This window comes from Anthonomus grandis, chromosome 11 (assembly GCF_022605725.1).
Source record: "Anthonomus grandis grandis chromosome 11, icAntGran1.3, whole genome shotgun sequence".
Classification (NCBI taxonomy): domain Eukaryota; kingdom Metazoa; phylum Arthropoda; class Insecta; order Coleoptera; family Curculionidae; genus Anthonomus; species Anthonomus grandis.
This window is the reverse complement of record NC_065556.1, coordinates 15,600,192-15,627,915: the sequence shown is the minus strand read 5'-3', so window position 1 is coordinate 15,627,915 and position 27,724 is coordinate 15,600,192. Positions and strand designations below refer to the sequence as shown.

The following is a 27,724-nucleotide window of genomic DNA, read 5'->3' as shown; positions in this document are numbered from 1 at the left end:
TAAAATAATGAATTTCCCTGTGATAGGGGATCATATAGTTGGTGATAAGGATCGTGGTAGTAGAAAAAGGAAAAAAAATCTTTCGTCTAAAGAGCGTAAAAGTAATGTCAGATAAGTCTTACCTTTCCGGTACGCGGCCATTCGTATTTGCCAGCGGATCGTGTTTTCGGGCAAATAGAAAAAGTTACACGATCCTACAGTACAATAAAAACACCTACAAAATATCATGAGATATACTCCAAGAAGGGAGACGTTAGACAACTTGGTAAAGACTGGGTTGTTTACGATATAAAAACTGCGTTAACCTCTTTAAAGAAAATTGAAGGGATCAGTGCGGCCAAACGGAATATTATTAAGAAATCACAAAACAACAGCAATATTTTGCTTAAGACCGAGTTGTTCTACAAAAATGACGATCCATCCAAGCAATTTCAAACGTTATTAAAACGCGGAAAATAGCTTTCGATTTTACAGCTACCTGTTATAATGATTCAAAATGATCTTAAAACAAAAAAACTTCAGAGCCTCTTGAAACTTTTCGGGGAACTATCAAGGGCAAATTGGATTAATGATCCTGAGTTAACATGGTTGCAACCTATTATCTCTAATAACCATGAACAAAATGAGAATCAAGTGAACCAAGATGAAACTGAGGGTGATAATGCTAGCGAAGAAGGTGACATGCTATGTGATTGCAATAATGATGACGACGGGGACCTCTATGACATTTAAAAATATTTTGTATATCAAAAATAAAATACTGATCTTATAAACCTACTTACGTTTTTTTTCATATCCTTGCTATACGTATTCACGCCGCTTTGTATAGACAAACAAAATGCGATTTGTCCAAGGTTGAGAAACTAAATGCAGTATGTCCTACAGTTTTTCAAAGTTTTTTAGGATATAATCAATACCAGATTGTCTGCATATAAGTACATCATTTGCATAATTTTTGATGGCATATTGGTAATGGGTGTTTTTGAAGGTTAGACGAGATAAGTTGGTCAAAATGACCATTGATGATATTGAAGATAGAGGAACGGTCTTGGTTATAAAGGTACCAGAAATTATAACTTCAAAAAGTGTTACCGTTGATTGAAAAGGGAATTCGCCTCTTCAATCAACGGTGTTACTATCATTGAAGAAGATTTAGGCGCTTTAAATTTAATAAAAAAGTACGCAGTATTAAGACCAGCTGGAATAAAGGAGCAAAGATTCTTTCTTACCTATAGAAAGAGTCGCTGTACAGTACAACCTGTTGAAAAAAATACCATAGGAAGCGTCCCAACATTGATCGCAAAATTTTTAAAACTGGATAATGCAGAAGCTTATACCGGCCACTGTTTGCGTCGCACATCGTCAACTTTACTTGTTGAGGGAGGTGCTTCGTTTGAAATGCTAAAACAACATGGGAAATGGAAAAGCTCTTCAGTAGCTAAAGGATATATAGAAGAAAGTATTTCCAAAAAAAAAGTAGCCAAAATGATTGCCAATTCAGTTAATTCCGAGGTTAATTCCGTATCGACTATTGAAAATTCTTAAATGGGCAATTTACAAACTATACAAAATAGCGTTAGTGCTGCCACCTCTATCATCACAAAAAACACCGACCATTCTATAGTGGGATCAGCTACATTTTCCGGGACATTTCAAAATTGTAATTTTTATTTTGGAAATAAAGTTTAATTTTTAGTATTTAAAGAAACATTATTTTTTGTATAAAATGGATGTTTATTCTTTATATTTTATAAGAGAAATAAAGTTGGATAAGCAATAAAATTTACGGGCACTATCATAATGCCCGCTTATAATGCCCCAGGTGTGATAGTAGGTATTATTGCTACCATAACATATTCCGTTTCTAAGGTATTATAAATCAATAATAGATAGGTAAAACATAAAATATTTTATAATTATTATAGATTTCTTAACAAGTCATTTTTTTTTTCGTTTATGACGACGGTTGTCATCAAGATGGTGTTAGTCTTTACGCTACCTCCACGACGACTATATACTTGCACTTCACCGCGAAATAATAAAGACAAGATCATAAGGAACCAAATTATTGAATTGATTTGTATCGACTTGTGATTTAGGAATAGCATTACAAGTGCCAAAACCTATCTAAGTACAGACGCTGACACCGACAACGAATTGCTTGCAGCAAACCTAAAAGTGCGGCTTGAAAAGCTATAACAAAACTAAAATTAATAAAGAGAAGCTCCAAGAACACCAATATCAAACACAATTTAACATTTCAATCGCAAATGATTTTTCGGAGGCATTAGGCGCGATTGCTAACGTGGCCTGGAATAAAATGAAATCCACCATTCTGAATGCCGCAGAATAGGTTGTGCGCAGAAGGAAGTGAAACGCGAAGAACCATGGATGATACAGCAAATTCTAAGCCTCATAAACAAAAAGCGTAACCCTAAGAACGCAAAAATACAAACATCTGAAAAAACAAGTAGACTACCATATAAAAAGAGTCAAAGAAGGATACATGGAAGAAAACTACTGCGAATGGAAGCAATTAACCTAAAACATAATTATTTTAGCTGGACCTGACAAAGTCCCAATAGAGTTTTGAAAGATTCTTGACGATCGTAATCTGACTAGGCTTACAAAAGTATTCAAGAAAATCTATGAAACAGGAAAAATCCCAAAAAATTAGCTTAAATCATTCTTTAATCCCATACCGAAAAAGAAAAAGCCTAAGTATTGTGATAAATATCGGATGATCAGTTCAGATGATGATTTGGGTCACATACTAAAATTACTTTTAAAAATAATCCAACAGAGAATAGATCGGAAATATGAAGAACAACTAGATGAGGCCCAGTTTGGCTTTAGAGCAGGATCAGGAATTAAAAAGGCATTATTTGCTATCACAGTACTGCCACCGAAAAGTAGAGAATACAAGAAAAGTGTATACGTCTGTTTCATTGACTTCCAGAAAGACTTCGATAAAGTATAACATGATATACTCATAGAGAACTTAAAAAATATAAACTTGGATTCAAGCGTTATGCGATTAATAAAAAACATATACTACTACCGAATAGCAGTAGTGCAGGTTAAGAATATCGAGACAAATGAAATCGAAATTAAAAAAGGAGTTCGCTAGGGTTGTGTTCTATCCCCATAACTATTTAATCTATATTCGCAGTTTATATCTCGAAAAGCGCTGCAAGCGAGATGTGAGGGAGATTGGAGGAACATTAATAAACAACCCGAGATTTGCCAACAATAGTGCTATAATGGCTGAAAGTGCAAAAGAACTTCAAACTTTATTAGAGACAGTCAACCGGGAATGTACCTAACTCACTATAAACACTTAATTTATGGTTATAGGTAAAAACCCAAATACTAACTATTCTCTCACATTAAACGGGAACAAAATTGAAAAAGTGTAAAAATTTAAACATCTCGGTATAGTCCCCAATACTCAAATGTATTCAGACGATAAAATTTGGATCAAAAGAGAAATGACTTAAAAGAAAATTGTCAAATACTCATCAAAGCTAGCAAAAAGAAATCTAAGTCTACACATCAGAATAAGGTATAAGAAATACTCTATGTGGTCTGTGTTGCTGTATGGGATGAAAACTTAGACTTTGGAGGCTCAAACGACTACAAAACTTAAGGCGTTTAAGATGTGGCTCTATAGACGCATCCTGCAAATACCATAAACTGACAGAATCATCAATGACAAAGTATTAAGCTTCCATAGAGTTGAAAAGTACCGGTATTTATAATTTTTATAAAAGTTAAGTGTAGCTTCGATGCCGGAAAATGTTTAGTCCACGGAATATACACATCTTTCTACTTTAGCTCTTCCTGTGAAAGTCATTTATGACTTCTGCTAAACGTTAAGGCTTGGTTCTTCCTTGAACTGAACTGCAGTCTTCATTCATCATTATCATTTGTAGTTTCACAACCGTTGGTGAGTTGGTCTGTCGTACATCAGTTTAGGATTATTTCCTATTTCCATAACCATTAGATCTGCAACGATGTCGTCTCTTCATCTGATTTTCGTCTCCTACGTTCCTTATAAAGCTCAGTCAGTTCGTTGTTTGTTCTTGGACAAAATTGTTCAGTTCTTCGGTCTTTGCATGGCCAAAGATCTTGCGCAGACACTTAAATCGAACCATTTCAGCTTCTTGAACCACAGTAGCTCGTTTTCCTTGGTGAGTGTATATTCCCATACATGACCACTCTAGTATTAGTTGATACACTCAAATCATAAACTGATGAAGTCAGTGATTGTGCTAGATTTAATTAAACTTGCACTGGTTCTATTTGCTATTTCTCGCATTTACATTGTATTTCATTAAAGGCCCAAATAAAAGCCCAAATGTCACTTGTATTTATTATTTATTAAACTTCACACTCATTTATAAATTAATACTTTCTATTATTACTTTTATAATTGAAGGAGCATACTACTATTATTAGACTAACGTAAAAATTATACAACTACAACGCTCAACGAAACACACCCACCAACGCATCAAACGCTAGTAAACGATTACAAACTTAAAGTTAATGAGAGGGGGCTATGCTGGCGAGCGAGGTCAGAGGAGAATTTCCTGGAACCCAATCCCGGTCCGAAAGAGTATTTCGCTGACGGAATATTTTCGGTGCTATACTTATTGAAATTACGGAACATACCGCCCCCCTTGAAAGTACCACCTTTCAACAACAGAAAATTAACAAAGTAATTTCAATTTAAAACTGCTAATTAAACTTAAATCTACTTACTAATACATAATTATAACTAAATTATTCTTTATTACAATTATATTACAAAGGCAAAACACACAATTTTGCAATGGCACGTTTAAATTCACCATGATTAGTTTTAACTAATACAACACGTGTGACGTTATCACTACCAGGATACAACTTCAATACGCGCCCGAGAGACCATTTTAATGGAGGCAAATTTTCTTCTTTCATTAACACAAGGTCTCCTATTTTAATCGACGGACCACAAGAATGTCGCCACTTAGAACGCCTTATTAACTCACTAAGACACTCTCTCTGCCACCTATTCCAAAAATTTTGTACAATTTGCTTCATGTACTGGTACCTATTTAGTCTATTTACATTTACAGTACGCACATCCGGCTCAGGAAGAGCCACCAAAGAATCCCCTACTAAAAAATGTCCTGGGGTCAATGGTAATAGGTCATTTGGATCATTTGACAATGCACTAAGCGGCCGGGAATTAAGACAAGCTTCAATTTGCGTAAAAACTGTTGTTAGCTCTTCGAAAGTTAAGGCAGCATTACCCACAATTCGTTTTAAATGATATTTTGCTTGTTTTACGCTCGCCTCCCACAAACCACCAAAATGCGGGGATCTAGGAGGTATAAATTTCCAATTAATACCATCTTGCAATAAATTATTAATTATTTTATTATTGAATTCACTACTTTTAATTTGATTTAAAAATCCTAACATTTCGTGATTTGCGCCCACAAAATTTGTGCCACAGTCAGAATAGATACTCTTACATTTACCACGACGGCTAATAAACCTCTTTAGCGCATTTAAAAAAGAATTGCTTGATAGGTCGGAAACAACCTCTAAATGAACAGCCCGAGTTACGAAGCAAACGAAGATACACAAATATGCCTTTAAAATTTTGCTATTTCGTAAAGTTGATGTTTTAATATTAAAAGGACCCGCATAGTCCACTCCACAATTATAAAACGCTCTAGTAGGCGATATTCTCTCCTCAGGCAATTCACCCATTAAAGTAGTCATATTGTATGGATTTACCTTAAAACATACTATACAATTGCGAAGTACCCTTTTGATGATAGTAATACCTCCTAAAATCCAAAAATTATGCCTTAGATTTGCAAGTAAATTTTGTGCACCCATATGCAAATTTTTCTTATGTTCATAATTAATTATAAGCTTACTGAAATTACAATTTTCCAATATTATAGGAAATTTTTTATCATAAGAAATTGCAGCCTTGCTAATGCGGCCACCAACACGCAAAACAGAATTTTTATCCAAAAAGGGATTTAACGAAATTAATTTACTTGATCGAGAAATAGGTTTATTATTTTGCAAAGCCTTTATTTCATCTGGAAATTCATATGACTGAGATAATTTACACAGTATTATTAATGCCTTATCTAATTCATATGAAGTTAAATTCCCAATCAGTCTATTTTCTGGCTTTAATTTTAAATTATTATAAAATCTTAGACATAAAGCGGTTACTCGTTTAAGTCTGAAAAAACTTGAAAACTTATTTAATAATTCAAACCTTTCTGTAACTGAGTGTAACATATATGTATTTGAATTTTTCATATCCGGTAAGCCTTGCACAAAATTCTCCTTGCCAAAAACAGTCGGCCAATATGAAAAATCTTGCCTTAACCATTTAGGCCCTTGCCACCATAACTTGGAATTTATTAAATTATGTACACTGCATCCCCTAGAAATAAGATCAGCGGGATTTTCTTCACTGGAAACATGATTCCAAGTGCTTATTAATTTATTATTTTGAATTTCAGCGACTCGGTGGCTAACAAAAGTATTCCATTTAGATGGATCTGAAGATAACCATGCCAGAACAATTGTCGAATCTGACCAGCATCTAATTTCATCTATTTCCATTTTTAAAGCATGTACCGTTTTTGTTATTAAACGAGAAAGTAGCAACGCTCCACATAACTCGAGCCTTGGCAAGGTTATAGTTTTTAGAGGCGCTACTCCAGATTTGGCACAAAGAATATGAGTATTTACTTCATTATTTGAAGACACAGATCTCAAAATTAAACAAGCACCATATGCCTTCTCGGAAGAGTCACAAAAGCCATGTATCTCATTTTTTATAGAATGCCAATTTATTGCATGCCTGGATATTACTAAATTATTTAAATAAGGTAAATCTTGATAAATTTTTTGCCAATACTCATAAATCTTTTTAGGAAGGTCTTCGTCCCAATCAAAATTGCCCTTCCATATTTCTTGCATTATTAATTTTCCTAGGATAATAATAGGACCTACTAATCCGAGAGGGTCAAAAACTCTGGATAATATTGACAGAATGTTTCTCTTTGTGACCTTTATAGGACAATCTAGGGATACCACATATTGTAGAGTGTCTTGTTTAATATTCCATATAAGTCCTAATGTTTTAGTAACTTCTTTATCGACTATATACTGCTGTAGATTATTAACCTCTTCATCTTCAAAAATTTCCTTTTTGTTTGACACCCATTTCCTAAGTTTAAAGCCACGTTTTTTCAAAATTTCTGATATTTCACTTTTTAATTTAATTACTTTTTCTACTGTAGATCCTCCGCTTAGATAATCATCCACGTAAAAATTATTTATTATTTCATAACATGCTTTGGGATAATTTTTTTCTTGCTCCTTTGCTGCTTCATGCAAACATCTTATTGCCAAATAAGATGCAGGAGTGGTTCCATAGGTAAGCGTATTTAAACGAAAATGTTTGATGTCTTCATTTGGACTACTTCTCCATACTATTCGTTGTAGATTTCTTTGTGCAGGATCGATCCAAACTTGTCTATACATTTTCTCTGCGTCAGCTCCTAAAACAATGTTGTGCTTTCTAAATCTTATTAAAATAGAATTAAAATCATCTTGAATGGTAGGCCCTGCCTTTAATACTTCATTTAAACTGATACCTCTATCTGTTTTTGCACTGGCATCAAACACTACGCGCAATTTTGTTGTTGTGCTGTCTTCTTTTACCACCGCATGGTGAGGCATGTAATATACACATTCCACATTATTTACTATGTCATTTTCATTGAGTTTAGACATATGTCCCAGCTCTTCATATTCCTGTAGAAAATGTGAATATTCATTTTTCAATGCCTGATTTGCACCTAATTTTCTCTCCAACTTTAAAAATCTTTTTTCTGCCATTTTTAGAGAGGAACCAATATTCTTGATATTTCCTTTGGTGGGTAGTTGCACAATAAATCTTCCATCTTTATTATGCTTTGTTGTTGTCACAAATAATTCTTCACACTCCAATTCCTCCTTTTTTAAAATCATTGTTGGCTGAACCTCTTCAAGTTTCCAGAACCTTTCTATTTGTTGGCTAAGATTCTCAGTTACTGATAAGTTACAAAATGTTTGATGTTGACCCTGCTCATCATTATCATTATTATTACTGCAGGGTAATCTTCCAGAAACGATCCATCCAAAACAAGTTTTTTGTAATATTGGCAAATTTTCTTCAATTTTAATTTGCCCATAACTCAATAGTTCATAGAAAACTTCAGCCCCAATTAAAATATCTATTTTTGATGGTATATTGAAAAATGAGTCTGCCAAAACTATGTTGGAGGGAATTTTAAGTTTCTCCTTGTCAACTGATAATGTTGGCAGAGCATTAGTTATTTTGTCTAACACAACACAATTCAAATCTATTTGAAAAGAATTTAATTTTGATTTTACATTAATATTGACACATTTATTAACATTAGTCACAGAACTATTTATACCTATGACCGACACACTTAGTTCCTTTATATTTAAATTTAAAAATGCCGCCAAATCCGTTGTTATAAAATTGGATTGAGAACCGGAGTCCAATAGTGCCCTTACCTCGTGCATATTACCTTGAAAATCTGTGACTAAAACCCTCGCTGTTGAGAGCAAAACTTCACAATTATTTTTATTTATACATGCACTTGATAAGGTATTTATTGAACTATATGAACTAACACTATTTTCAGTCATTTCAAAACTTGATGAGGCATTATTATTAGTTAAATGATTTGATGCATTATTATTATTTGAGTTACCGTTTGTATTACTTAAATTATTATTACTTGATGAATCATTACTACTTCTAGAATTATTACTCGGATTATTTTGTACACTCCTAGAAAAATCAATGTGCAGTAAGCTATTATGAGGCTTGCCACATTTTCGACACCCTCCTAATGTACATCTTGTACTTACATGATTTTGCTTAAAACAATTAAGACACAAATGCAATTTTTTTACTTCAATTATTCGCTCTTGTTCATTTAAACTTAAAAACTTGGGGCATTGATATAGAGGATGTTTATTATTATTAACCTTGCAATATACACACTTTAATTCTTGTGCATTAATGCCTTTATTAGCAGAGAAAAAACTTTGCGAGGTTCTTTGAGAATTAAAATTGTTTTTGAAATTAAAACTAGGTTTACCTGTTGCAGATCCTTGGGACTGATTTGTATTTACTTTGTGTGAATTTAAATTTTCTAAAATCTGAACTCTTTCTGTTAAGAAATCCAGAAACTCATTACAAGTTATGATATCTTTTTTAACAATTTTTGATTCCCATTCCCGTCTGGAAATTATATCCAATTTGTTACTAAACATGTATAAGAGTAATGTGTCCCATGAATCGACAGGCTCCTTAAGATTTTTTAGAGCCCTTAAATTTTTTTTAATTGTATCTACCATATTACGTAAATCAATTAAAACATTTTTGCCTATCATAGGCAATTCATAAAGGCTCTTCACATGACTTTGTACTATACATTTTTTATTTTCATATCTTTCCCTCAAAAGTTTAAACGCTACCTCATAATTTAAGTCATTGACTTCAATTGAATGAATTGCCTGTGCAGCATCACCTTTTAGGCACGACTTTAAATAATAAAATTTCTGCACATCAGTGATAGAACTATTTGAGTGAATTAATGCCATAAAAGTGTCAAAAAATCCTACCCAACAATCGTAATTGCCACTAAAAGTAGGTAAATCTAAAGGTGGCAGTTTTACTAGATTCTGATTTGACATACTACTACCAGCCAAATTTAATGTTGGTAAAGTTTCTTTTAACATATCCTTAAACATGCATATTGTTTCAAAAAATGTGTTTTCGAAAGTAAGTCTCGCTTCGCTTTCCGATTCCTCATAATATTCAATTTCTATTTGAACTGCGTTAAATTGATCCCACAAACATTCACATTTAGTGTATCTTTCATTAATAATAATTTTACTTGTGAGACCATCGCAACCCGAAATGAATTTACTGAACCTATCTAATTGTGCACAAATTTGTTTTCTATCACTTTTTAATTTTTTAATTATTTCCTTTCTTTCTTTATTAGAAGCCATTATTACTTATTTAATTTTTATTTAAATTATTTATTTTATTTTTAATTATTGATATATTGTGATTATTGTTTATTCAATTATTATTTGTGTGTATCAAAATTACATAATTAATTTAATAATTATTAATAATGAGGCGAAGAAAATACCATTTAAAACATTATTACTAAAATCAACAACAGTCAACGCTAACAAAAATTACCACCGCTGCTCTATTAAATTATATATTTAATTAAAAAACTCACCCGGCCGCTGCTGACCTGCCTTACTTCTTAATTGCTTACTATTATAAACACTCCCCAGTGACGCCTCCAATTCAATTATTACGGCCGATCTATTGCACCATGACATCAACTGCTTCCCAACTCGATGAACAACTGGTACCCGTACACTGGATCGAGACTGTTACGAAAACTTGAAAATCACCCTGGAATCTATTTTCTCGGGTCTCAGACAAAACCATCAAACGGCAATCCTTTCTATTCAAAAGCCCTTGCTGGTACTGATGTATTTTCTTCTTTATTACTACTCACAGCGCCACACTTCTAATTGTGATATTATCACGTCGGGGTCACCAACAAATGTGCTAGATTTAATTAAACTTGCACTGGTTCTATTTGCTATTTCTCGCATTTACATTGTATTTCATTAAAGGCCCAAATAAAAGCCCAAATGTCACTTGTATTTATTATTTATTAAACTTCACACTCATTTATAAATTAATACTTTCTATTATTACTTTTATAATTGAAGGAGCATACTACTATTATTAGACTAACGTAAAAATTATACAACTACAACGCTCAACGAAACACACCCACCAACGCATCAAACGCTAGTAAACGATTACAAACTTAAAGTTAATGAGAGGGGGCTATGCTGGCGAGCGAGGTCAGAGGAGAATTTCCTGGAACCCAATCCCGGTCCGAAAGAGTATTTCGCTGACGGAATATTTTCGGTGCTATACTTATTGAAATTACGGAACAGTGATAAAGTAAAAATATAAAGTCATGAAGCTGGAAACTGGTAGGAGACACATGAACGTAGCTTTTATTGTTCATCAGTTATCTGTTAGGATAATTGCTGATACACCCTGATTGCAGATTAGGATAATGCTGGTTGATCATTGGATTAGAAATATTCCAAATAGAAAGACTTCGTTGGTAATTTAGCGAGTTCCGTGAATTCAACGGTTCTGTTAATTCTTAACCGCCTGACTTTTTATTGATGTTATCTGCCTGACAGATTCTTAACGATCTAATTGCAAATTTAATCGTATCATGATGCTTTGGTTGTTGTCCCAATCAGTATTACTTAAGATGAACTTATTGTTCAGTTTAACGGAAAAATCGGAGGCGGAATTTATGGACGAGTTTTAATCAGAATTGACTCTTTAGACCTTTTGCTGGTGTTCAATACCTTAAAGTTTTTACTTTAAGGTATTGCAGATTTTTTTCAGGCTATTTACGTTGGTATCCTCATTTATATTTAATTATAGCTTTTACTGTTTGTTAATTTTTATATATTTTTATTCTGTTGTTGCCACTGTAGGGTTGGTCCTTTAGAAAAGAATCGCCTGCCCTAAAGATATCGTTACGGAAAGATGTTGGAGAGATTGAAGAGATTGATAAATAATAAACTGTCCACTGCAGCACAGGTCAAAAATTAACTTGTGATGCTTCCTTAACACAAATTTATATTTACATGCTTGTCAAGGCGGTGGGAGAATATTGCATTGTCGCAGTAGACTTTGAAAACAAGGACTAACTAGTCTTGATTAGATTAATGAAAGAAATAATGACTATTTTAAAAAACTACAGAAATTTGCACAAATTGCTTAACAAGTTGTGACTTTATTGATTTTTTTTTAGAAAAAAATTAGAAAAGAAGTCAGCAAACAAACCTGAATAAAAGTCAGATAACATCCAAGCCTGGTTTAAGGGTGGTACTTACAAAGTTAACTGTGTAATATGCATTCATTATTTCTCTTTTTTGTAAATCTATTTTATTTATAGTAGAAGCTACAACTACTACCCTATATGCTGAATTCACCTTAATAAATTTACGTAGCTATTAGGAAGGATATAAAAAGGTGTGAACGTAAAAACTTAAATAAAAATAACATTAAAGAAGACCCTTTAAGCATAAGTATAATACTTCACCATAAAATTAATTGTAACTACTCCAACCTGTTAAAATATAGCCTAAGTTTATTTCAAAACTTATTTTCAGTTAATATTGAGAACTTCGATGTAAGAACAAGGCTCTTACCTCGTAACGAGAAGACCTTTACCATAAGTATTAAGGGGTGTTTACTTTAAGATATAGGTACTATTACGTTTACGCGGAAGAGGTTTTACCGGCAATTATCTTTAAATTACTTGCACCAGCTTCCAAGAGAAACCCGGCGTTGTAATGTTGTTTAGCAACCGTTTTAATTTGACAGGGTTGATGCGCAATTTTCATTATTACTTACGTAGCAATTTCAATTTTAAAGCGTTAATTAAACATGTTTAGTGCCAAGCTGCACCATAATTCTATTTCATTGCAGATTGGCAGCCGCTGATGATGTTTCCAATTCAGTTAGAAAATAAAATGCAGTCGATGTTAATAAAGGAGTTAATAGGTTTTTTTTTGAGAAGTAACACCGAATCGTGTATGAAATAAAATTTAATTTTCTAGACGAGCTTGGAAAATTGAATTTTTTAGGTCACTTTATAGAGTAATTTTCACATCTACTTTTAAAATTACGGTTTTTTAAGTCTAAAAATGTAAAAAAAAGAGGAAAAAAATCTCAAAGTTTAATTGGAACTCAAAGTTACTTAACTAAAATGATTTTATACTGGTAATAACTAAGTTGTGATTTAAATTATTGTCGACTATATAAAGGCTTTCACCTAATTCAGATAGTTCTTATATAGAGTGTCAATTTGAAAATCCTCTATATTTCTGCACCTGTATAAAATTAAAAAAATTTCAAAAATACGTCAAATTTATTTTTAAGGGGGATGTTTTTTAGGGTACTTTACAATCAAATTGCGACAAAAAATATTTGGCAAGGGCGGACATAACCTCTAAAATATTTTTTTCAGTAATAACTATTGTAATGAAATAGAACATAAAAAAAATAATAAAAAGTAACTTGTGGTGGAGCTTTATCTTATTGCAAATCGTCACCCAATTCTCGGTTTGTTCCATCTTCAAAAAACAAAATTGTTTAGGAGAGCCAATAGAAAGTTATTCATGAATTAATTTGACATATTTAGCTATTATGGTTCTAAAATATGCTTTTATAACAAGAATATATTTAACTGAATTAGTTTTCATATACAGTGTCTGTATTAATTAATATTTACCTTGGGAAACAAGCAAAAGTTAGTTGGAGATAGAACAACATTCTCATTCTTGCGACCGTTCAGTATATCTAGAGAGCAGCAGGTTATAATCAAAACCCCTTGGAGGATAGACTCCATCATCCTTAAATGCCAAACATTTAAGGAATCGCCGTTGGACTAATTCTAATAGGTGAATGTGCTGGTTGTAAATGGGAGACCAAATGAGGGAGCTGAAGTCCAGCCTGGATCTAACAAATGCATAGTAGAGAGTTTTAGCAGTGGCAGTGTTCGAAAAAAGTTTGCAATTTCTAATAATAAAACCCAGCATGCGAGTAGCTTTAGAAACAGTATCTTCGATGTGAGGGATAAAAGAAAATTTTTGGTCAAAGGTGACTCCAAGATCCTTAAAACAGGTACACCTTGCCAGAGACTCTCCATTAACTGAGTATTTAAAGACAACTGGACTTTTGATTCGAAAGTAGCTGGCCACATTTCACTTGGTTTTATTAAGGTTAAGCCGGTTCAAAGTGCACCAATGGTGTACAGTATTAATGTTCTCTTGCAGTTGACCACAATCTGCTATAGAGTCAATCCTATGGAAAAGCTTTAGGTCATCAGCATATGCTAATCGAGAGCAATTGAGGGTGGAGATCAAGTCATTAGCGAACGTTAAAAAGAAGGGGGCCCAAGTTAGAGCCCTGAGGAACTCCAGAGGTGGGTGAAAAACAAGCAGATCTAAAGCCTTCAACCACTACAAACTGAGAGCGGTCATCTAAATAGGAGTTAAGGAGCTTTATCAAGCGATCGGAGAATCCAAATTGGCGTTCAAGCTTATTTAATAGGATGAAGTGGTCAATCTGGTCAAAAGCCTTTTGAAAGTCTGTGTAGATAACATCGATTTGACCTCTATCATTAAGTGCTTCGCACACAAACTGAGAGAAGAATGCTAGGTTTGTAGTACATGAGCGGCCAGAAACAAAGCCATGTTGATCGTTGGCCAGCATGGACTTAACCTTGGGAAAAATTAATTTATAAAGAGCCAACTCGAATAACTTTGAGAAATTGCACAGAATGGATATAGGGCGGTAATTCTCAATTGATCCAGCATCGCCCTTTTTAAAGATAGGGCAAACTTTGGCTTGCTTCCAGATATTGGGAAAAATACCTGTGTTAAGGATCAGATTAAAAATGTGGAGCAGAGGGTCTGTAAGTGCAACAGAGCAGTCCTTAGCTAAAAAACTAGGAATTAGATCTGGGCCAGAGGTCATTTTGCTTTTCAGACACTTGCTCGCAATTATAATGTCGGTAGCCGCGAGCGCGACGACGTCTATGCAAGTTAAGGGAGGTTCAGAGACGACAGGATGATCGCTAGGAAGTGAGTTCGTGTATACACTCCTGAAATAATCTCCAAAAGCGGATCAATAAATAAATAATTATAAACTTTTTATAATATATTTGCTAATTCATTAAATAGTTAAACGCAATACAATAATGTAAAAAAAACGCTATTTTATCGTGAAATAATAATAACTTTATTCAATTAAAAATAGGTCGTACATTTTTACAGGTAAACATGAACATAATAACTACTTATCATGTAAACTTATCGGAAATAAACTGCATTGATTAATGAAATTAAAAATATAATGCTAAAGATTTTAGATTGGCAAATTCTAAAGATTTTACTTAAAAACTAATTTTCTAATACTAAACTAATTAAACTATGTATTAACCTTAACCAGCTTTTATTTTTTATTTGGACCTTTTTTTAATTTAAAGTTTTTTAAAATGGTGTGTTCATAGTATTCTCTATCTTCTACAGCCATTGTATTTAGCATGGAATAGAGGGAAGACTTTTTCTTTTCAGAAAGAGAATTTCTCATTTTTAATGGAGGTGCATTGAAATTAAACTTATTTTGTGTTTTTTTACCATTAGGGCGTAGTTTTATATTGCACTGTAAATTGCACGTGATTCGTAATCAGATTCAAAGCTATTCCTATATTTAATGTAATAAATATTTTCTTTTTGGTAAATAATATTATTGATTTTTGTATATGGGATTGTATTATACCTACTTTATATTTGAAAAACTTTTCGGAGCATAATTTTTATAGTATGAAGGAGTCATTTGCAATATTTTAAACTTCATTTTTCGTTGAGGTAATTTCGTTAACAATCTTATTAAAGAGAGTGGACTATGAATATCCAAATAACGCAAATGTTTTTCAATAACACTATGTGCGAAATTAACCTCCTGAAGAGTACTGTGACCTGGTGGGAGAACTAATTACGTTATTAGAATTGTACAAAAAAATTTGTAAAGCATAGGACATTATGGAATTTTTATTCTGAGGGACGCAACTATCCGACCATAAAATTATTTTTTGTATACCTTTGTTATCAATTGTCAGTTGAGTCAGAATTCGAATTAAAACATAGGCCAAATCTACACGTCCACGGCCAGTCACACCCTCATTCCACACACTACAATATACTGTATTGTTTAAGTTACAATATGCTGTCAAATTATAACAATTAAGTTTTCTTTTATAAAAGTGTGATGAAACATTTGATTTTGGAAGAGAAAAAACATTTTCTAGATCAAAAGTAACAACTGCGGATTATTTATCTTTGATTTCTCTATCTTTTTCTTTTTCATTTGTAGCCAAATTTTTATTATTTACATGGGTTTCATATTCTTGGATTTCTCCGTCCGAAGGGTTGACCTTTAACTTAAATTCTGTGCACTTATCGCAAATATCTTTCTTTGGTTTATGAAACGCAATGTTAAACTCGTAATTAAAAATATGGGAATAAATATTAAATTTAACGGGATTGTTAACGATCAGACAATAAAGATTGTACATTTTAGACAAATTTAAATTAGTCTCTAAATATTCTTTTTCTGAGTTAGCTCAGCAGTAATGTGAATTGACTTCGGGAAATGAACGTATATGAGCTCTGACCTCTTCTTGCTTTTTGAGCAACTGGTATAACTTTTTTTTGATTTTTACCCTTTAATGGTGATCTTGGTAATCCGGTTTTCGCATTATTAACTTTAGAAAAATAATAATAGATCCTTTGTGAGCTAATTTTCAAGGTACCTAAAAAAAATCTTTACACACACGAGTTATTTTTCCCTCACTTAAAGAAAATATTCAAAGGAATAAGTTTTTCTATTACTTTGACCACGCTTTCGAGCTTTTAGATTTCTAGTAACATATTTGCTATAAAAATTACTTTTTTTAGTATCTGACAGTTTCTAAAGATATTTATGAATAAGTTTTCTATCGTCTATGGTAAAATTCGAAAAACAATTAAATTTACAATTAAGTCGCTTGCAACTATATTTTACAATTTTTTGCAGATGAATTTTTCTCTTAATATCCACATATTCCTCACCTGCTTCTCGCTTCTTTTATCGTACATTCATCGCCCAACTGTCAGGGTTGCGAGACCTCTTTCTTGTAATGTTTGGAAACGTTTTTAATGTTCATATTATTTTCTTGAGGTTCGAGTTGCTTTTCTTGAACTGGATTATTTAGTTGTTGGTCTCTATCATGATGTGGTGAAGTTGCATAGATAATCGTTCCATCTTCAAATTCAATATCAAATTCATCAATATTAAAATTTTTGGCAGCATTATTTGTGCTTCGATTTGTATCGACCACATTGTCATCTTCATTGAAAATTTTCCGTTTTACCTTGTCTGCTTGAGGATTGTCAGATTGCAAGTATTTATTTGTAGATTTTGTGCCGGTACTCAAAATTTCATCCATCAACCTAAAATTAATTTTTGTTTAATCTAACTAATAAAATAAGACAATCCAACAACCTCTCAAAACAAAAAATCAAGATGGTCGAAACCTGAACAAGTGGTTTGGATTGCCTAATAGATAATTTTCCTCTAATTAATTAATTAAATACATTTTTAAATACATAATATAAAATACAAACAACTTAATAAAAAACATTTAAAAAATAATCAATTTTATAAATAAAAAATAAATCATAATGTTTCAATTTTTGAGCAGTTTTATAAAATTATTAGAAATAATGTGAGGTTATGTTCATTTAACTATGCGAGCCAAATAAGTTTATTTTCCTTTGAAAAAAGAATAGGTAGTTCTAGATGAACTTTACTTACCCGAGAGTGTTTAGGGAAAGATCTGGACATGGTGAACTAAAACGGCTGCTAAAATCACTCATAATAAATTGTTTTTGCATATAATAATAAAGCCGGTAAACACTGTAACGATCGATTCAATAAACTATTTATAGGTTGAAGTAATCTTTACGGACTGTGCGTATAACGCCTGTCATTGGTCAAAATGGAGATAGAACAATCTGCGTTATACGGTAGCGTGGAGATAGCACAAACATTAAAATATCGGACATAGAATAATCCAATAGTAACTTAAATATGTTTATAGCGGGATATAGAGTAGTTTATTTCCTTATTGGGTAGCATATAGCTTGAAATATTCTGGATATAGAACAAACCAATAATGGGCTTAAAAAAATACCAAAAACATAATTTTCAAAGAAAATTGAGGTAGAATAAACCAATTCTCGGGTGACGAAATGTATTATATTTTCTTGCAAAATCATATTACCTGCTCCATCAATTTGATTTTCTAAGTTAGATGTTATTATGGGGTCTAGCAGTCTTCCAGCAGATTAAGGTGGAGTTAACTGGTAAGATTTTCTTTAATAAATAGCGGTCCTATAATAGAATTTCCAAGAGTACCAGCCCAAACATTTATCTTCTCTGGATGCTGCATGTGAACTTCTCTAAAAATTTGCAGACTTTTGTATGTTAACATTTTCATGTAAAAAAACACTCAGTAAAGCAAATATTCTGTAAAATATTTTGATTTTCATTTATAAAATAAGTTATTATTTTACAAAACTCATTTCTTATATCAAAATCGTCATCAAAAAGCTGTTGAAGAATTTGCATTTTATACGGGTGAAATTAATGTAACTTTAGTGCTTTTCTTACTGTCTTGTGAGACATTCCTACCTAGCGTTGCATACTGCGAAATGATGTAGTAGAGGGCTTTGCATTAAAATTGCCTAAAATTTCCTTGTGCAGCCTCATCTCAAACACGACGATTGCATTTGCAATCAAACCAGTTTCCATAAATTAAGCAATTAATTTTAAAAGATATTTATGATATAATTGACTCTTGATATCTTTCGTTAAATAATGCTACCGTTCTTCATGCACATCTCTGACTTTCCCCGTAAATAAGAATAATTTCCGTTGTTTGCTCGAGATTAAACACCATTTTTTGAAAAATACTTAAGAGCACTTGACTTCTTGACGGTTGCTTCTCTCCACCGGGTATGAATAGGCAACTCCGATTACATCGACGCGTTGCGTATTGTATAACCAATAGAAGTTTGAGTTGCCTGACACAATAGCAATTTATGTTAATATTATTTTATTCGTTTGTTTAATAATTAACCAATTTACTACCTAGTGTAAGCAATATTAAGCTTAGTTATAGACTACTTGTGAATGTGAATATTAATATACTGCAGTTTATCGGATCTGTTTACCCTGTTGTAATTATGGAAATTACTTGCATTTTGTGCTATCACATCTTTACGAGAAAAGACGTTCTAAAAATACTCGTAAAACGAAAACACCCGAATTCGTTTGAAAATATATATAATAAGAAAGTGACTGAAATTTCATGTCAGTTGTGCAATAATTTTTTTACAAGAAATAATAACCTTAAATCGCATGTGAAACAATTGATGCAAAATCTTTTAAGAAATTATATCCCAAGGAAACAAAAAATGTTAAAGTAAAAACATGTGCTATATGTACACAAAACATACTATTAACACAGATGTTTAAGCATTCATAATATAAATATTGCGACAAATAAACTAAAATTTTTAGTGTCTGCTAATTTTCTGACTGGAAGAATAAGATTAAAGAACAATACAAAACACAGTTTTGCAAAAATTTCTTCAATTTATTAAAAAAATATGTCCAAACCAAATATGTGTGTTCTCGTTCAGGAAATATATCTGTGGAATTAGAAAAAGGCATTTAAAGCTACAAGGCAGCAAAAAAATCAATGCATTTTGTACTTGGTCTATAAATTTATTAACTTAAATTGATGGTAAGTATAATTTTCTAATCTATGCAATTCAATTACTTCAATATAATAAAATAATTTATATTTACAGGTAGTTGCACTGCAGAGTTCATTAAAACTCATGTGGGGCACACATACTTATATGACATTATACCTAAATGAGAGAGAAGAGTTGGCAAGAAAGATTGCATAAAAAAATCCTTTTGATATAATATTGGATGGAATACGAGATTTAGTGGTCAATTCAAATTTGCAATGGATACATTTGTGCACTAAAAAAGACTTATTTAATATTGAACAATCTTATAAACTTTCACATCCACCAACTTGGCATAAAAGTTATGCTATCAGTGTAGGGGCTTGGGTAAATTTAATGCGAGCACAAGGAGACTACTAGACAAGTAACTATGGGCTTGACTGAAATTTTAAAAAATATGGAAATAATATAATTTGCATAGATGGAACCCATGGTACCAACGCCTATAATTTTGAAGTTCATACATTAATGGTGATGGATAAGCTTCATGAAGGGTTTTCTTGTGCATTTTTAATATCGAATCGTTCAGATCATGAAGTATTTTTATTGAGGTCCAAAAACGTGTTGGTGTCCTGAAGTGCAAATCATTTATGTCTGATATAGTGGAAGCGGTACACATGAATAACTACAAAAAAACCGCAAATTGTGATACAAGCAACGCGTTTGGTACACATGTACTATAGACTCAAATAATCATTTTTACCCGAAGTTCCTATAAATACATCCCTTAGGGGAAGAGTGGAAGCACCATTCTGACTCCCCTCAAAATTCAGATGTATTTATTCACCAAATGTCAGTAAACCAGCTTTCATTCTGTTTCAAAACATTGTGAATTACGATCAGGTGTTAAAAAAAGGTAATATTAATCTTTAAAAGCAGTCAAAACAATTATTAACCCCTAAAAGGGGGTGGCTACCCCCTGATTTTTTGAAACTTTAGCGCAAAAGATAAATGTTTAAGTTAGTACATTTTCATAAAATAAATTTGATGCAAATTAAAAAACTAGAAATTTTGGAAGCATTTGGGGGGGTTGGGGAGGGGGAGAGGCACCCTCTCTTGCACCCCTACCGCTCAACTTACAAGAAATAAAAAAAAGTTGTTATGTACCATTGCGATCAATATTCTAGGACAGTTCTTTTTTAAACAAATTGTACTTGTGATTTTTTATGCCCTAAAATATTATTTTTAACGTATTTTCCCTAAATTTAATTATTTGCAGGAACCCAGAGCACGCCACTGCATTACACGTCTAGTTGCGACGGATAGCAAGTAGCAAAGTCGAAAACGCCTATTTATTTTAAACGTGTTCAGTCAGTTGTCGGTTGTGTGTTGTGTTGATTTCGTGGTTTATTAATATGGGGTGTTGATTTTTACTGTTTAAGCTAGTTTGTTAAATATTATAATAATGCCAAAAAACAATTTAGGGTTGGCGGTACCGGAACCAAATACTTCTCAGATAGTAGACTGGGAAGTTTGCTGTTTATGCCAAGGTGGAAGAAGCGTGTTTGTTTTTCCTGCAAATAATGTTATAGAAACTCAAAAAAATAAGGGGTATATCTCTTTAGCAGCTATTGAAGCCCTACGGATATAGACTAGAATCGGGAATCGGGTTTAGTGGTGGACAAATTAGATGGGGGTAGCGGTGTTTTAGAAACATTTAAAGCAAAACGCGCGAAATGGCACAAGTCGTGCTCTTTACGATATCTAAATCCCAAGTTTAACGTCTAGGATGATGCTAAACCCGTTGAAAGAAGCACTATATCGCTTTTATAAATGTGAAGGAATCATTTTGTATATTTTGCAAGTGCCCTGAGAAGTGGAATGATCCTCTTCGTCAATGTGCTATAGACGACGTTTTTAGTAACATTCGTAGATGTGCCGAGACTCCTGCACTCTCCCTATACGGTGAAATTTGTCCTGGAAATAAAGCGGATCTAATGAGCATCCTTGAGAAGCACACTACATTATCTGAACATCCAATAAAGTGCCAAGAACTTGTAGTTGATGGTGCAGGACTAGTTCATCTATATAAGCCCACGGGCACTTCCACAAATGTCTCCGAATACTGTTCTAAACAGTTAGTTCCTGCTCTAACAAAAATTGCTAACAGCGTAAGTGCTCTTAGAATAGATGTGGCCTGGGATCTTTACTGCAATATGAGTCTTAAAGCGACCACTCGTGATCGAAGAGGGGCTGGAGTTCGCCAGATAGATATTCCTGAAAGAGGTAAGAAAATAACTTTTTACTAATAGTATTTGTCATTATTTTTTATTTGTTATAGATATTCTTCCAAAAAACTGGAACGACTATTTAAAAAACTCAGAAAACAAACAAAAACTGTTCCGTTTTCTCGCTAGAAATCTTATAACTTTACTAAAACAATTTCAAATTGTTACAAATGTTGATAATAAAATTGTAACGTCGCCTGGATCTACTTCTGAGTTACAAGGATTGGATATTTCCCAAATGAAGGAAGCTGACGGCAGAATACTTCTTCATGTAAAAGATATAGTTGCCAATGGAATCGAGTCAGTTCTGATCCGCTGTTCCGACACAGACGTAGTTGTTGTGGGAGTATCTCATTTCCACGAGCTTCAAGATCACGGTTTAAAAAAGTTGTGGATTTTATTTGGCAACGCATTAAAAAAAGATACATTCCCGTCCACGAAACCGCAAATAAACTTGGTAGAGAAAAAGCAGTTGCGCCGCGTGGATTTCACGGTTTTACAGGGTGTGATTCAACTTCCTTTTTTACATCAAAGGGTCCATACTCTTGATGACTGACTGATGCACACATAAAAGCCCTAGAAAAATTTACGATTGACATGCACAATTCACGCAGCGAATTAACCGATATCACCGAAGCCCGTCGTCACTTATTTGTCACTGGAGAGAAGTCCATCTCAGGGATACCTCCTACCGCCGGTGCCCTTTTAGAGCATACAAAATGCGTTAAGTACCAAGCTGGAGAGATATGGGGACGTGCACTGGAAGGCTCTATATCTAGCCGACCACCCCCAGAACAATGGGGGTGGAAGAGGCGGGAAGTAGGTTCCCTTGAGCCAGTTTGGTCGCAGCTAGACTGGATATGGGCATCAGTTAAAGAGCTGGATAGATGTGGTTGTCGGTCTGGCTGTGACACAAATAGATGCTGCTGTAAAAAATATGCAATCCCGTGCGCACCCGCCTGCAAAGTTTGCCACGGAGACTGCATTAATAAAACGTGTGTTTGTCAATTATTTTATCCTAATTATTGTATTCTAATACTCCTTTTTTATTTTTATAGAGGGAAGCAATGAAGATGAAAATCTCTGAATAGAAAATCAATTAAATTAGTTGAGGAGGCAAGAAGGGGCGCATTTTAGGGGTGCCTGCCTGCCTTCGTAGCACCCTCTAAGCCCATATTTTATTTTAGTTGTGCCATAACTGGGATAAAATACCTATTATAACTAACATGTTTATAACTAATACGTTTGTCTCTAAAAAAAAATTAGTTGGCAAACTTTCCTTTTAGGGGTTAAAACTTTATTTTTTACTCCCTTTAAGAATACTAAAACTACTGTCAGTATCTATTTGCCAACCACAAGACTTTCTAACAGGATAAATGCACGCTTACCTACGATTTGTAAAGAAATCTATTTAAATTTTCAGTAAGCGTAGTTATTCTCCCCATTCCTCCCCTAAGGGAAATTTTCGTAGGATCTTCAGACCAGAATGATTATTTGGGTTTATAATATACATGTACCAAACGTCTTGCTTGTATCACAATTTGGGGTTTTTTTCTAGCTACCGCTTCCACTAATATGGCCGAAGCATATTATTTTAATGCCTGGCTTGAAATAATTGGGTAACCAGAGAAAAGCTGGCAAAAAAACTTTATTGACAACATACTAAAACACATATTTACCATTTTTCTGTACAAGGTTATTCTGTACATCGATAAAGTATGGCAAAAAAATATTTCTACTAAGAATAAGCAAAAACATATAAAAAAAACTTCATCGGACTATGAGCTAAATGACTTCCCTAAATTTTTTGTTGTGAAAATAAGTAAAAAGTTTCTAATTGTTTAAAAATGTATGTATACCTATTAGTATTTTCATTTTTACCCCATTTAATTTATAAAAATAATGTAATTTTATAATTCCTCCCCCTTGAATATTAAAGAAAAATAAGAAGATGAGACCCAACTTATTTTTAAAAATTTTTATTGTGCACCGTTGAAAAAGGATTGAAACTAGTTTTTAGCAAATTAATTTCAAAGTCGCAAAAAAATTGACAATCTAATTCGTTCGTATTTCATCACAAAACGATTCCGAAAACACTTTTTTGGGAACTGCCAAATATCTATACGAACGTATGAATTGTCGAAATACATCTAATGTTAAACCGCAACAAGCCGGGTTAACTGGTGTTGCCTATCCATACGCCAGTGGAAAGAAGCAACCGCTACGTAGACTCAAGTATTCGGCAATCGTAACTAAAGTGATTACCACGCAAGCACTAGTTGAGGATACCTATCATGTTTGCTTGATTTTTCGCATACTTCTCTATCAAAAGGTCGACGATCTGATATTTTTGAAAAGGTAATAAAAAGACCTTTAAAATGAGGTCTTCATGTCATCAATCACTTGACCCCCTCTTTTTATTTAAGATTTTAGAGCTTATATCTATCCTCGCTGCAATTTGATTGAAAACTAAACCCAAAAATGCTCCCTCAAAAATAAATTTGATGTGTTTTTGAAATTTTTTTAATTTTATACAAGGTCAGAAATATAAGGGGTGCTCTTTTTAAATTGACACCCAGCATATTACTAAATATCACTGGAAAATGCTCTTACCGCCTTGTTATCTTAAAACAATCAATCTAAATAAAATGGTTGATTGGTTTATAAACATAATTAAATATAGGAAAACATCATCTGCTCCAACTTCTCTATTTTATTATACGTTTTTTTAAATGACCTAGAAAACCAAATATGTTGTCGTTTTTCGATGACATTTTAGTTATTAATTACACTCTCCACTCTTCCAAAAATACCCAAGAACATAACGATCTAGATAATACTTAATTCCGATAAAAACGAAGGATACAGTTCAATGACCTTTTAATGATCAATCGAGTTGCCCAAGGTGCCTTTTCACAGAAAAAAAAACACCAATTAATTTTCCCTCGGTTGAGGAAAATTAACTACAGTAGTTTTTTCTGGTGAGTGCGGCTCACTTTAATAATGGCGGAATAATGTTACCATTACTGGCCAATTGAAAGGCTACCGGAGTTGTTCCTACTAGTGTTTAATGAACATTAAAGTGTTTACTTCAGTTAGGAATTTGTGGTTTGCATGTTTGACTCATTTTGCATAAAAACCTTGTATAATAATCTTGGTATTGTTCAGTTAGTCTTTTTTAGTTTTTTTTTAATAATGGTGACATTAAGGGGGTACAAAAAATTAGGGTCGTTATATTTTAACTCATTAAAAGTAAAGTGTCCTTTCTTTTTTTATTGGCAGACAAATAATAATAATTTATTTATTTGTTAACAATCATTTAAATGAAAAATAATTATTAGTACAGGGTAGCATATTTAGTCGTGTTTATCGGGTATCTCGAAAAGTAAAGTAGATATTAAAAAAGTGACATATGGTTTATAAACTTGATTTTAGAGCCACTAACAGTAGTATGAGGAAAATTCTGCTGACTTTGTTTTTTCAGAACATGTAGTTTTTATTATTATCTGTATTATGCAAAATTTGAAAGATATTTGGAGCAAATTAATATTTTTCAATGAATTTTATTAAATAAATAAAATTTCTATACGTGCTAAGATTTAAAAAAAATAGGACCAACACTTATATTTTTTTCTTATGGAACATCCTATACTTGATCCTATACTTGATCCTTGTATTTACAAGTATATAGAATACTTGCAACTTCCGTAATTTTCAATTTATTCATAAAAATAAAATGTCATGTTACGTATCTATTATTTCATGTTTTATATGTAATGATATATTTTGTTCTTTATAAATATTCCCAAAAAAAGTGCAAAGTACTTAATTCTGGGTACCGGAGAGGCCAAGGAAATATTTTTTTTGTTTTGCTGTAAATATGAATGTCTTACTTAAAATCTTAAAATGGGTCAGAAATGAAGTTTTCTTCAAATATAACATAGGATGATTTACTCCGTTTAATAAAATTAATAAAACGCAAAATTTTAATTAACTCAAAAAATTGAAGTAGAACGAATAACTTAAGAGAATTCTTATTATACATTAATAGTTAGGTAATTATAGTATTTAATGACCATTTAATTACCATTTAATATAATTTTAAGATTTTTTCAAGTGCCAGCCTAAAAAAGTTATTAAAGGAAGTAGGATTTTTGGATCCAACATTATTGCCAAAAGTTCAATATTGCTCGCCATTTATTGCTCATAAAAATTTCGGCTATATGGTAGATAAAAAGATAAGGTACATACCGAAGCTTTTGGTATTTTTTCTTTCGAATTAGATCTTGTATAAGTGCTCTCTAAGCGCCTTCCACTAAAGTATCAAATTTTAAATAGCAACACCCCTTGTTATACCTTAAATTAAAGGTCTTATTTAGCAGTGATCATCTGCATAAGAAATATTTCTCCTCCTAGTACAGGTCTAGTAAGAAATATCTGGATTTAAATCAAGTAAATAAGTTTTAACTTGATCAGGCGCCTATTGTGTTTTCTGAATAATTTAATAATAATAATAATAATAATACTTCTTTATTTGCTCATATACATCCAACAGCTTAGCATCGTCAAAAAGTATAGACTGTCAAACGCCAATAATACAGTGCAGAACGGGAGACATTAATGTATCAAGAGTTTTACCTACATAACATAGCAAACAAAAAACTTACATTTTTTTCACAATCAAAAGGCATCTAAAATTTTATACAGGTATAAAAGTATAATATTCGATAAATTTTGATAGACTAGGTTAAAGACTATTGTAGAATTCATTCAATGAGTATAGACAGATCTCCAAAATCAGGTTTTTCGTTACTTGCTTAAATCTATTTAAATGTAGTTGTTTTGTGGTTTCGGGTATTGCATTAAAAAGTTTTATGGCATTAGTCATATAGCCCTTATGGGTTAGACTAAGCCGGTGTTGTGGAAGTAAGAGATTTCCCCCATGTCTGGTGTCATATAGGTACCTACTATTTACTGTGCTAAATCTAAAAGAGTGTGTTATAGCAAACATCAGACATTGGTGGATGTATAGGCCAGGCATTGTCAAGATTTTTAAATTTTTGAATAAAGGTCTACAACTGTCTGTTGGTTTTTTATTTTCCAGAATTCTGAGTGCCGATTTTTGCAACTTAAATGCTCTCTGCCAGTCAGTCGAGTTACCCCAAAATAACAGTCCATATGACAACTTTGATTGAAAAAATCCTATATACACCGTTCTACATACTACTGGAGGCGCCAATTGAACAATTCTGTGCAACAGAAAAAGAACCGACGGGAGTTTTATTGCCAGATCTATTTATGGCTCTTCCATGATAATTTATTATCTAGATAATAGCCAGAAATTTGATCGTGTCTATTCTCTGATGTCTTTCCTTTAGAGAGAAATTAACCAATTTAAAATAATAATTAATATTTAACAAAATTTAATTTTAATATCAACTAAAGTTTTTATGAGATGAATTTTGTAAAAAACAATATCATTTATATCAAAATTATGCACTAAATCAAAATGAAATGTGAAAGCGTGAGCAAAATGTTTTTCGAAATATTATTGTAATTTCCTTTGAGATTAATCCATAAAGTCAAACTGAACATTTCTTAATTGACATTTTGTATACTATTATTTCATGGTTTACAGTTTGGCTAAAAGAATTCAGATTGCTTATATCTACGCTTCTGAAAATTGATAAGCATTTAGTATGCTGAAGCGTTTTACGAAATATCTTCATCTTTATCAACCTGTATCACGTTCTCTCTTCCACACGTTCTTTGCACTCTTATTGATTTTTGCCCTGATATCCACATTTCTTTATATATTTTCTAAGCTAATTCCCACCATTGCACGCTCCTTTACATGTTGACAAACCCCTAGTTCT

At 32.6% G+C, this 27,724-nt stretch overlaps 1 protein-coding gene across 1 annotated transcript; it reads right to left on the bottom strand.

Moving 5' to 3' along the window:
• Positions 1-7,523: 7,523 nt before the first annotated feature.
• On the bottom strand, positions 7,524-8,628 carry LOC126742475 (uncharacterized). Its single transcript, XM_050449117.1, has 3 exons — positions 8,517-8,628; positions 7,672-8,438; positions 7,524-7,592 (listed from the first exon to the last, which is right to left on the bottom strand). The coding sequence occupies exons 1-3, from the start codon at positions 8,626-8,628 to the stop codon at positions 7,524-7,526; spliced, it is 948 nt and encodes a 315-aa protein (XP_050305074.1).
• Between the last annotated feature and the right edge of the window lie 19,096 nt (positions 8,629-27,724).

What these genes read in the sequence shown, in the direction of transcription:
- LOC126742475 (XM_050449117.1), bottom strand. Translation starts at nt 8,628, where the DNA reads ATGCACGAGGTAAGGGCACTATTGGACTCCGGTTCTCAATCCAATTTT. An exon ending in ACTAAGTGTGTCGGTCATAG is followed by an intron (nt 8,439 to 8,516) that starts GTATAAATAGTT and finishes CTTTTCAAATAG; the next exon opens with ATTTGAATTGTGTTGTGTTA. An exon ending in GAGGTATCAGTTTAAATGAA is followed by an intron (nt 7,593 to 7,671) that starts GTATTAAAGGCA and finishes ACATTGTTTTAG; the next exon opens with GAGCTGACGCAGAGAAAATG.